Source organism: Pseudopodoces humilis, chromosome 1 (assembly GCF_049639895.1).
Source record: "Pseudopodoces humilis isolate 2021_Gansu_Grassland_sample_001 chromosome 1, ASM4963989v1, whole genome shotgun sequence".
In the NCBI taxonomy this organism is placed as follows: Eukaryota; Metazoa; Chordata; class Aves; order Passeriformes; family Paridae; genus Pseudopodoces; species Pseudopodoces humilis.
Window position 1 is genome coordinate 133960145 of NC_142200.1, and position 11963 is coordinate 133972107.

General features: G+C 41.9%; 1 protein-coding gene across 1 annotated transcript in view; it reads right to left on the minus strand.

The window, feature by feature from the left end:
- DNAJC1 (DnaJ heat shock protein family (Hsp40) member C1) overlaps nt 1–10309 on the minus strand; it is a 109165-nt gene extending 98856 nt beyond the window's left edge. Inside the window, exon 1 of the mRNA XM_005519112.2 lies at nt 10011–10309. Within this exon, the coding sequence (XP_005519169.1) occupies nt 10011–10175 (165 nt within the window). The 5' untranslated portion in view covers nt 10176–10309. The remainder of the gene's footprint in view (nt 1–10010) is intronic.
- Nucleotides 10310–11963: the final 1654 nt, after the last annotated feature.

The following is an 11963-nucleotide window of genomic DNA, read 5'->3' on the forward strand; positions in this document are numbered from 1 at the left end:
ATAAATAAATAAAATTCAGTAAAGCACTGCTCAATCACACTAAAAAATCATTTGCAATAGTTTTAGGAGTAGGTAAAAGCAATCATTGTCCCTTAAATGAGAAGCTATCCAACTAAAATCAGTGCAATAAGGCTATTTCACAGCTTTCTCATGTCCTCATCAGCACTGAATGCTTCCTTCAACATGTGAAAGTACTTTACAGTATTTGAGATAGCAGCATTTCATAACTACAGCCCATGTGGCAAGACCCCTCTAGTTCTTCCTTCTCTCTTCAGTCCTAAAGGGACTGCCAAGTGACTTACTTTCAACAGCTCCTATGCATCATCTGGTTTCCTCCACAGATTTTCCAGATTAACACTGATAAGGATGAATTTCAGATCTATCAGAGACTGCAAATGAACTTTCTTCACTTCTCATCCCACTGCTCATTTGACATCAGTAAGAACAATCTGCAAGGCCTGTAACCAGGTCATTTAAGAGATCTACACTTAAGCAAACCCTCAGATGAGAGCCCAGGAATAAACAATCCTGCTTTAAACTGCTAATGTTTGCATAACTGTAACATACACCACGTGTACAACACACTACCACATAAGTGAGATTGTTTACAAATCACTTTTATACAGAGTTAGTAACATCCAGGCAAGACTGACATACAAACAATAAGCAAAAGAAACCCAGAAATCCCAAATCTCCTCAGAATTTAGGGAAACCCAACAGTTTTACACTGCAAGGGAAAAAAAAACCAACAAAAGAGAAGCAAACTTCTAACCTGCACAGCATCTAGCTAAGCAAAAGCACAAAGACTAAGAAGCAGATCAAAAGCAAAACTGCAGATTTCCATATGCTGCATGAATTTTGGTAGACCACTAGGATTCTGTAGAAAACCAAAACATTTCAGATATTAAAATTAATAAAAGGAGGAAATTAATGTTTATCAGACCCGTTCTTAGAGACAAAAAAAAACCCCATTTGTTATCACTTACACTCTCATTCTTACCGGCTCAGCTGTGCAAGAGCAACACAGTTACAACTGTAACCGCTCTACTGAGAGCACAAGAAACACCAAACCAATTAAGGAACATCTTATATGCTGAATTCTCATTTTATTTTTTATATTTTACCACATACTTAAAGTTAAAATAGCACCATAGATACCTCAAATATCTCCCTTAAAGCTACAGTTTTCTCTAGATCTGATTAGAAAACCATGTTAATCTTAATTGTAAAATGACTCTAGACAGAACATAAAAGCTTTATCATTCAACAGAATGAAATTAAGGCTGTCTCTAAGATTTTTATTTTTTTACACAGCTTTACAATATGATGACTACAATCCACAGCAGTCAAGTAGTAAAAGGCCCACTGGGAAGCTGTTTACAGAATTCCATGTAAGATCAATTACGTAGCTGCTTCAGATACCAACATGGGCACATACTTAGAACTGCAGCAAAGGAGATGAATTCCAAACAAGCATAAAACCTAGAGCCTTTTGTAAGCATCAAAGACCACCAGCACAGGTTACCTACCTTCTACACTAAGAAACCGGTCAATCCTTTCAATGAATTACAGATCAAATGCAGAATTACTTGGGAAAAAAAAAACAACCAACAAGCCCAGTTTTTATTTCTGCAATTTGAATTATGGATACATCCTTAAAGGATTTGTGAAGCAAAAAGAATAGAGAGAAAGAGATGAAACATTATTGTTGTTGCAGACAGAAAAAAAACCCCAAAAACAAAACCAATTCAAAACTGCTTGTTTTATCTTTTTTTACTGCACTTTTGATACTGTCAGTTCCCTTGGGTTGCCAAACATAGTAATTTCCTATTGCTGTATGTCCTTCTAAACAGCAAGAAAGAAGAAAAAGATAACCTGAAAGAAATCAAGTACAACATGAATTAATTGTCATGGAAAGTTAAGAGTGTCTTTAAAATTACTTAAATTGGTACATTTCAAAGCACCTTCACGTCTTGAATAAAAGGAGACAACAGTGAAAGAAAAAAAATTCTTGTACAACACCTAAGCAGAAATGTAATAGGCACCAATGCAGAAAACCCATTTTTATGGAAAATACAAGCTTTACATATCTAGATAGCTCAGTCATTTTTATATGCAACAGTGAACAAAAAGATAAGACAGGACACATACAGAATAGAATGCATTCTCTATCAGCAGTTTACCTGTAGGTTCAAAAAGTCCCACAGAAGCCTCTACCCTGCCCCATCCCCAGTTACAAATGCTGCAGTTATTAGCACTTCTCTATGGTGACATTTACAAGCCACTAAACTACTCAAAATTGAAACAACTTTGTTCTGTAGGATCCAAGTGAATAATCTCAATGACTTCACACAACCTTAATAATTTACATCTTTTGGGACAAGCAGTTTCCAGAACTGCTGAAAATCTCAGTTCCACGCACAACTTACAAGTAACACATTCAGAAAGGAAGGAAGTTTTAAGTCATAAAGGGATGCAGAATTATGACCCAGTAACCCACTGAGAAAAAAAACAAAGTTACTTTTATGGAATAAACTGACATTACAGCAAAAGCCACCAGAAACAAAACTGGATTTTCTGATACTATTTTTGTTTGAACCAGTGCAGTGGACTATTACTATCTCAATGTTGACAGCATATTCATGGGCTTAAAAGAAATACAGTTTCAGGAATTACTAAAATCCCTCAGCATCCAAATAAATCTGCTACTACTATCACCTAGTTGTGTATTATGGAAGTTAATTATTTTTGAAAGCTTGGAGCAAGAAAATGGAAACATTTCATCTTTCTAATTGAGAACTCTGATGTTGTAATTGACAGTGCATTAAAATCTAATGCCTTCCAATTTAGATCTCCTTAACATATACTTTGAACAAGAAGTAGAAAGCAATCCTGAAAGTCTGTGACCATTAGACATGTTGTGAATTAATGTTGTAAATATTGGCTTTTCACAATTATTCTGATAAATATATACTATATGCTTTCGCTATATTCTTTTCTCTCTTAGCAAGTTATAGGCTTAGATAGGAATTCTGAATGGTAAGGATATGTTTCATCCAGACAAGGCAAGATAACTCCAACAGGCAAGACAATGGGAGGATCAAGCTGTGGAAAACAGGCTATTATCAGCAGCAGGAAATGGATAGCAAACTGTTATCAAAAAGCCGGTACCAGGACGTTGGCAGGGGGGAAAGATATGAAGCCCAGCTGTCCTCAAAGGAAGGATGAGGGGCCCGGATTTCTATCAACAAGTGACCATTTGCAGAAGAAAGGAAACCTTTCTTCTGACCACCTGAATAATGATGACCAGCAAAAAAATATGCTGACCAGCAGAAAATAAAATTGTGCAAGAGCATGATCCAAGAAGGCGGAACCAGGGAGGGGACATGCTTGAATATACATTAACCCCTCACAGCAAGGATAGGATAAAAAGGGTATTCCCGAGATACCAGGTGTGCTCTTGGCAGCGCGCCAAGGCACCCGGCTGTAACTCTTTGCTTTATGTCTCTTATTGTCTTTATTAAACCTTTTTAAAATTTTACAGGAGTGAACTTCGTTTTTCACAGACATGATGTTTAATCACTAGCGAAACAACTTTGTGTCGTCCGAAATGAGTGAGACAGCAAGATGCTACATGGCTCCATGCCATTTCACAGCACAACACTTTTGAAGGTCACAGTGAATACCTTATTTGTCATGCAAGACAAAAGAATCTTACAAAACAAATCAATAATAGTTTACAATTCATAGTTTTCACACTATCTTTTGAAAAAGTGATGTTATAATCACATGCAGGTGAAGTTTTGTCTCACTTGATCAAATACTTCCAAAGCTTGGAAGACTGAACCACTACCACCAACCTAGATTTTTGCCAAAACGTTTGCAGATGATGCACACTCCAGGATTTTAGCAATACTTCACTCACATACATTAACCTTAAAAAGTAGCAGGGAGGAGAACAGTCTGAAGTGTTAGAAGAGCAACCAAAATATGTCTATGGAGAAGCGATCCAGCTTGTCATTCGGAAGAACAAACAAACTGCTGAGTTTCTGGGCTACCCCTCGTTATTTCCCTCCTTCCTTGCTCTAGTTATGTGCACCTTGTCTGCCAGGAAAGACAAACTGCATGGGTACAGGTAGGCTGTTCTTGATGAGGACTTAAGAGTATTCCTTGGACAGATACACATGAGGGAGAGCTGTTTCTTCCCACTTGAAGAGACCAATCTATGTATTCAAAGTTCCCCAGAAATTCTATAGGAAAAATAGTTTAATGAAGATTTTTTTTCTGGACAATAACCCATTCAAAGCCAGACTATGGCAGGCCAAACAAAACAACACTGACAACTTCAGAGATTGCCATTATTTCTGAAAAATAGGTTACTAAATCTACATACAAGAACTTACAAAAATTCACAACTTTTGGACTGTGGTGATATAAGCACTGCATGTCATCAGTCAATGCACTTGCATAAAACAGACCACGTGGAAATATCTTATTAAAAATTTTCTTCCACCTCCGGTAACACTTGATAATACCATAAAAGCCACACAATTTGTTGTGGTGGATTCCTCTTCTTACAGAGCAATGCCAAGAGGTAAAATTCAGTGTCAGCCATTTACTAGAAACTGTAGTCTTAAAGGTGCAGCTACCTCACATTTTTAGTGCAGCCCAGGAGTGCATGTGTAAAGCAAACTTCTTTATTGCACCTACTGACTGTATATCATGAAGTAGTCCTGGAGTGGATAAACAGGATTCCTTTTGGAGAAAAGTGAACCATAAGATGTGAAACAAAGAGTGCAAACAGCATGTTTCAACACAAACAGGCATTGAGTCCATGCAGACGGCATGGAATTAGTTCAACAACAAGAAAAAAAATAAATCCCTGAAATGCAAACAGTATGGACAGCAATTCCACAGCACCAAACATTCCATTCTACAGACATAACCCTGTCATATCCTGCCACTTGACACTGTACACAACAGCTCATCTGTTCCAGAGTTCCTGAAAGAATCTTATTAGCCCAACACATCCAGCTCATCTGGAGAGGCTGTGGTTTCCCACAGCCATAGAAATCCAACTCCACAGTTTTAATGTCATGCACTTTCTTGGAGGTGCTAATGTACCAATGTCTCACAGGCTGTCACACCAAAATCAGGTTCTGTATGTGCAGTTCTGACTTTGTGCTGCAGCATCATCTAGCAAATCCATCATCTTGCAGGGGATATAATGCTCTTAGTTGTCTACAGTAAAGCCACACAAACACAATAGAGCCTGGTTCAAGATAAAGCTCACATGCCATAAGAAAGGCACAAGGCAATACTGAAGAAAATATCCCTCTCAACATTTTTCAGGTTATATATTTATCCACCATGCTGGCCAGCAGGTCCTACTTGTTAACTCTCCCTCAAGAAGCTGATCCCCCAGGGCTTCTTCCACTACCTCAAAAAGTGCTCAGAGAACCTTCCTGTGTTTGTTTCCCTACTCTACACAGGCCCAGCAGAACTTTCAACACCAATCCCTTCCCTTATGTGATTACCAGTAGAAACCAAAGCCTTATGCAGACCTTCCTTGGTCCAGACACACAACACACAGCTCAATTCCAGCAATACAGCTCATGCATTCTAACACATCTTTACAATCTTACCTAAAAATTCCTTCATCAGATCCTTTGTATCCAAGAACTGTATCACAAAGTTTCAAAAGACATTCAGAGGCTTGTGGTGCCTTCCTGGCTGCAAGCCAAAAAAAGTGGAGGAACAAATACTTCCCTTGAAGCCATATTAACAAGTTATAATCAAAAGCATATTTTGGGTAGGAGAGCCACAGGTTCAACTGATGCAAAGTTGATTTATCCAAAGCATATCATATTCATGAAGGTAACAACTATTAAAAGCTGTAAGAGATGATAATATTAACTTGACCCATTCATTTGTCCACTATATGAGCTTGTAGCTCCTCAGATATTCCTGGATTTTTTTCCAAAAAGTTAACATTGCATTTCTGTGTTCTCATTCATAATAGATCATTGTATTACTGAGTCTGCATAGCTTCTGGTTTAATTCTGCTGTTTCATCTGAATTTTTAGATGAATACTATTTGGTCCTGATTCCTTTGTTGGTTTGAAACTGGCTATATTGAAGTGATTACTGAAATTATTATTACATCAGATCTGTCAAGAGGTTAGGATTCTATTTTCTTCAGTAACCACTTAGGGGACAGGGAAATGCAACCTTTTCTCAAGCCAAAGGTTACATCCCCATTCTGCTAGGTCAAACTTCTTGAAAACAGCAATGTTTAAAATGAGTCATATAAATTAATCACATCATCAGTTTAAGAACCACCAAGGAAAAGGAAGGAAGAGCAATTCCCACACTGGTCAGAAGAGCAATAGTAACAACATAACAATGCAAGATTTCCTCATGCAATGTTACTATTAGATCTGATAAAAACCCAATAGATAGATTGTGTCCTTGTATAAAAATCAGATACTTCTTAATCTATGTGCTCAATCCTAATCCTTGGGGGTTGGACAAGAAGGGACCTTCCAACCTCAACCACTCCATGAGCATTTGTAGATTGTTCAACCAATCCCTCTTTGAAGTCAGGAACAAAGGTCAGTTATTTAACAGCCAAGACAGTCACAATCTTACTCTTACTCTGTCATTCCACATTCAAAACCACAACAAAAATCACTTCACTTTGATCATCCTCTATCTCCGCCACTGATATCAGAAAACACTACAGCAGCTCAAACCTAACACCTTACCAGAGCTGGATGAGTTACCTGACAATGCCAGGAGGCTTCCACAGGCCCTCAAAAAGACAAAACACAAAATCCATACTCCTGCAAGCACAGAGCAGCAACGAAACAAAACCCCAATCATTTCTCTTCAATTTGAGTGAAAAAAATCCACACGCCAGAGGCTTCACCAAAGCATGTTTGAGAGCTACAGCACTTTCCACAATGCCTTCTGCATCTTGTCAGTGCAGGTCAACATCAGCTTCTGACACCGTGCATGAGTTCAACAATCAGTGGCACAATTCTCCCATCAAAACCTAAACTGCTTTAATGTCTTAAGGAAGCATTGGAGTAATTCCCTGTATTTTTTCAAAACACGAGATGACATGTTTAGAAGAAATCTAGCAGCCCTGATACACTACAGTTAACAAACACAGTTGAGCATCCCTGTCTCAGATGTAGAAGTTACATTGTGCATAATGGAGAAGTACTCCCTCTCCCAGAAGGACGTGAAGGAAGAAGGGATTATCAGGACATGATACGAGGCAACGACATAGGAATGGGTGAGAGAAAAAGCAAGCTTTGATGAATGGAAAATAATTAAACAGTTCAAAGGTATGGCTATAAAGGCTATTGTCACACACACAGTCAACTCTTGTTGACAAGAAAGTCACCTGAACTCAGGGAAGGAAACCTCTAGTATCAGAACTACAAAAAATTAAATTACAGCACTCTAGTAAAAAGCATCCCAACTAAAAGAACAATAACATACAAAACAAATAAGGTCCATTAAATCATAGTATTAAAAAATAGCAGAAGACCTGAGGAAACATGCAAACATCACATTGAGACATTACGGTAAAAGACAGCTTTGTGTTGAGGCATCCAAGGTAGGTTACAGCACCTACCCTGCATGTCCCTTGATCCTGTCACAAAACCAATTCCCCTTCTCATAAGGCAACTGAAACAGTGGCAGCTGCCTAGCAAGTCACTGCAAGACAACATCCCTTCAAGATGACACAAGCATCTTGTTGGAAGTTTCAGATACAGGTCAGAGCCAGAGAAGCAGGCAGCAGGAACAAAGGATACTGTGTTAAAGAACTTGTAAATCCACACAGCATTTTCCAATCTTACAAATACCTACTGAAGCTCAACTTCCAACACTGCATACTCCATTATTCCTCTCACAGGTCTATTCTGCTGCATGTGTAAAGCATCAGCACTATATACACTTCTAGTCTTGGCTATAATGACACGATGAGTGACCACTTTAAACAAAAGTACACTTCACACAAAAAAAACCCACTTGGTTTCATTTGTGTTGCACTTCCACCAACTTTTTCCTTGCTCCCACACTGCAAGCGATACAAGTTTTCCATTACGACTAGGAGTAGAAATACGAACTAGAAGAATATCTGCTCGTTAAAATTAACGTTTTTCTAAACATACAGGGCAAGGTACAGATTCGGCACTGAAAAAAAGGACTGTGGAAAACACTAACAAAGAGTTGCATACCAGACCTGAACATCACTAACAGAAACAAAGTTTTGCATTCCTACATTATCTAACACTAAAATTGTCTGAGAATTAACACCTAGATTTTTTAGGGTCTTGAAAAGGAAACAAGCAGTGCTTGCTGTTCTGCATAGATGATGGTATTATATAGTATTTAACACTGGGAAGGGAGGAAGGGAGGAAGGGAGGAAGGGAGGAAGGGAGGAAGGGAGGAAGGGAGGAAGGGAGGAAGGGAGGAAGGGAGGAAGGGAGGAAGGGAGGAAGGGAGGAAGGGAGGAAGGGAGGAAGGGAGGAAGTGGCGGAAGTGGCGGAAGTGGCGGAAGTGGCGGAAGTGGCGGAAGTGGCGGAAGTGAGGAAGTGGCGGAAGGGAGGAAGTGGCGGAAGGAAGGAAGTGGCGGAAGGAAGGAAGTGGCGGAAGGAAGGAAGTGGCGGAAGGAAGGAAGTGGCGGAAGGAAGGAAGTGGCGGAAGGAAGGAAGTGGCAGAAGCGGCGGAAGCGGCGGAAGTAAGGAAACAGAGTCAGAACAATCACAGCCAGTAGTTTCCAAAAGTGAACCCTTATATATTTCAGACACCTTCCCTCTCTTTTTCATGGCCTTAATGGAATGCACCTGAAAATACAGTCATTACTCTCAAAATCTACAAGAACTACATCAGAATAAACTTCAAGGTTGGCAGGGAAGCCATTTAAACAGGATCACTCACCAGAATATAGCACTGGAGAGAGAAGGTACTAGGCTACAAAAATGTCTTTTGGGGACTCTGGGTGAAGTAAAAGCATATAAAGAGTTGTGTATTTCATTATTGAGGAGAAGAACACTGACTGGAAGAAAGTAAAAAAAAATTGTTAAGATGCATGTAGAGACACTGAGCAAGGTCACACACAGAGCAGAGCATTTGAGATAAGAAAGGGCATCATCACATGGGAGCCCAGACAAGTGATACAAGTCGAAGATGACAAATGGCAGTGAAACAGCAACCACATCTAAGATGTACACAAGAATCATGGGATAAAAGTGTTCCCTAAAAGGAGTTCCTGCCTTCACCACACTGGCATGAAAAATTAACTGAAGGTGTACAATCAATTCTTTAAGATAATCTTACATGTTACTTATCAAAGAGAGATGCAAACCACACACAATAACCAAGATACATGGAAAGTAAATAAATATAACAATCTACAAGCCATTAACACAGCAAAGGGTCACAGTCTACCACATGGCACGAATGAGAGAAAATATGAGCCGCAACACATGGTGATGCACAATCTTAAGATAAGGAACTAACAGCTATGCAGAATGAGGGAAAGGTGAGAAACTGCCATACCGAAGGTATGAATGGCAAGTGTGAAAATCCCAGAAGCTACTTTTGTCTGTCTGCAGATGCATTTGAAAAAATGAGATATGTTCAGAAAAGCAACAGGCAGTAGGAACACACAAAGGTACAGTGGGTGAGGGAGGGCTGATTTATGGTGGGGCAGGAAGGAGAAGCAACAGAGCAGTACCTGAAGCAGAGCAGAGCCCCCGCGGTGGGAGGGGAGAGGCTGGAAAGGGACAGACGCGTTGCCCCGATCCGCAGGAGCCGGGGCCCGAGGGCCTAGGTCAGGAGGAGGGTGACAGCGCCATGCGAGCGGGCGAGGGGCCGGCGGGGGGAGCCGAGCAGCTGTGCTGGGGGTCAGGGGCGGCGGTAACCGGCGGGGCCCGCGGGAACGGGCTAGGGCAGGGGACAGCGGCGGGCGGGCTCGGTCCCTCGCTCACCTGCTGCACCCCCAGGAAGTCGTAGAAGTTCCGCGGCACCTCCTCCACCAGGTCGAAGAGCTCCAGGTCGCCGCTGTCCCAGGCGCGGGCGCGGGGCGCAAGCAGCGCCAGCAGCGCCAGGAGCGGCAGCAGCCGAGGGCGCGGCGCGGGCCGCAGGCGGGCCATGACCCCCGTCTGGGGTGGCGGCACCGGAGCGGTGGCGGAGCGGAGATGTGCCCGGAAAGCTCCGCGGAGACCGCGCTCACCGCGGCGGCCGCTCCGCACTGAGGGGACGCGCGAGGCCCGGCCCGGCCCCGGCAGCGGCGGGCCCACGGCGGGGGAGGGGGGGGGGGGGGAGCGCTCCCCACTCGGCCAATCCGCGCCTCTGCGGCTCGCGACGTCACGCGCCCCGGCAACCGCAGGCGCTCGCGCAGTGGAGAGGGCGGAGGGGGAAGGGCACGAGCGACTGCTGGCGCGAGCTGTGTGCGCGAGGGAGCTCCACCCCGCCCTTCCCCCGTCCGGCGCCGGGGACACGGAACTGCGGGACTGTGGGGACAACGGGGCTCCGGGCACTGCGGGGACAACGGGGCTCCGGGCACTGCGGGGACAACGGGGCTCCGGGCACTGCGGGGACAACGGGGCTCCGGTCCCTCGCGGCTGCCGTGTCGCCCTGGTGTCTGCGGGACTAGCGGTGCCCGCGGGGCCCCCGCGCGCTAAATCGTCTTTTGATTTTCCGTCTTCGTTTACTCCTTAAGGGCGTGTTTGATTCCTGTAACCTATTTTACCCTAAAATCGCTCCATCTTGTTGTTAGTATCAACCCGATTTTTAAGGTGTTGTCCCCGGACCTTTTGTTCTTTCCTTGCTTGAATTAACGTGAAATGTTTCACCTGGGACGCTAGATGAGAAATTAGATGGAAACTTAATAGCCGAGCAATACAAATTATCAGCATTAAATAATTTTTCTCTGGCACGGACAGACCCCTCGGCACACCCCATCTGTTTCATCTCTCTCGAAACTAGGCCTGGTTAATAACTCACTATGGGAATCTTTTTAAGAAAAGAGAGATTCACCCATCTGAAAAATATCCATTAACTAAATTTTCAAAAATAGGGTTTGCAATTTCAGAAAAAGAAAATCCCAAATGCCAATCTTCTCTGCACCTGAATTCACCTAATAAGAGCTAGCTACCATTTACAAATCACTGTACAGTAGAGCACTTCCTTGGATACTCCATGGGAATAACAAGATGTGGCTTTAAAATACACTCTGCTCAGTTCTGAGTGGGGACTTGAACTAACATAACCATTATCAATTTTCCAACTCATAAAGTATAGAGTAGTCTTAGGTATTCTCTACTATTGAAACTGTTCCCTTTTGTATAAACTATTTAAATATTAATTAGATTGATATTTAAACTCATGTTTCCGTATCCCATATGCATGCCCACTGGGCTTTTAGGATCACAATTCTGCCTCCGGCTCTGCTTTCTGAAAAGAGTCCTAAACCCATTTGCCAGGAAATTATAATCTAGCCAACAGTGTCTTCTATGGACCCTTTTAATTTACCCTTCACAAAAAGACACACTTAACTGTTCATTCTTATCATCTCAAAAAGGGTTCCTCCCACTTGATCACAGAGAGAAAAAAAAAATAAAATCCTTTTCTAGAGAATGACAAAGTAAAGAGAAAGTCATGGGCTAGTTAATTATCAGCTGCTTTATTTGGCTGGAACAACTGAACCTGGTGTAGATCAGTTTCTTCCCATGTCCTTACTTTGTTAATCTATTCTGTTTTGCATGCCAGTACCAACAGTATAAATTTGTTGCCCTGTATATTTACATTGTCCTTCAAGTCTCAAGCTTTACTGCACAAAAATACCAGTTTTGGATTCAAAACATTACATACTCATAAGGTTGTAAAACAAAGTTTAAAGATGCAAAGTATCCTCAGAAACCAGAGGTAAATAAAGAGTT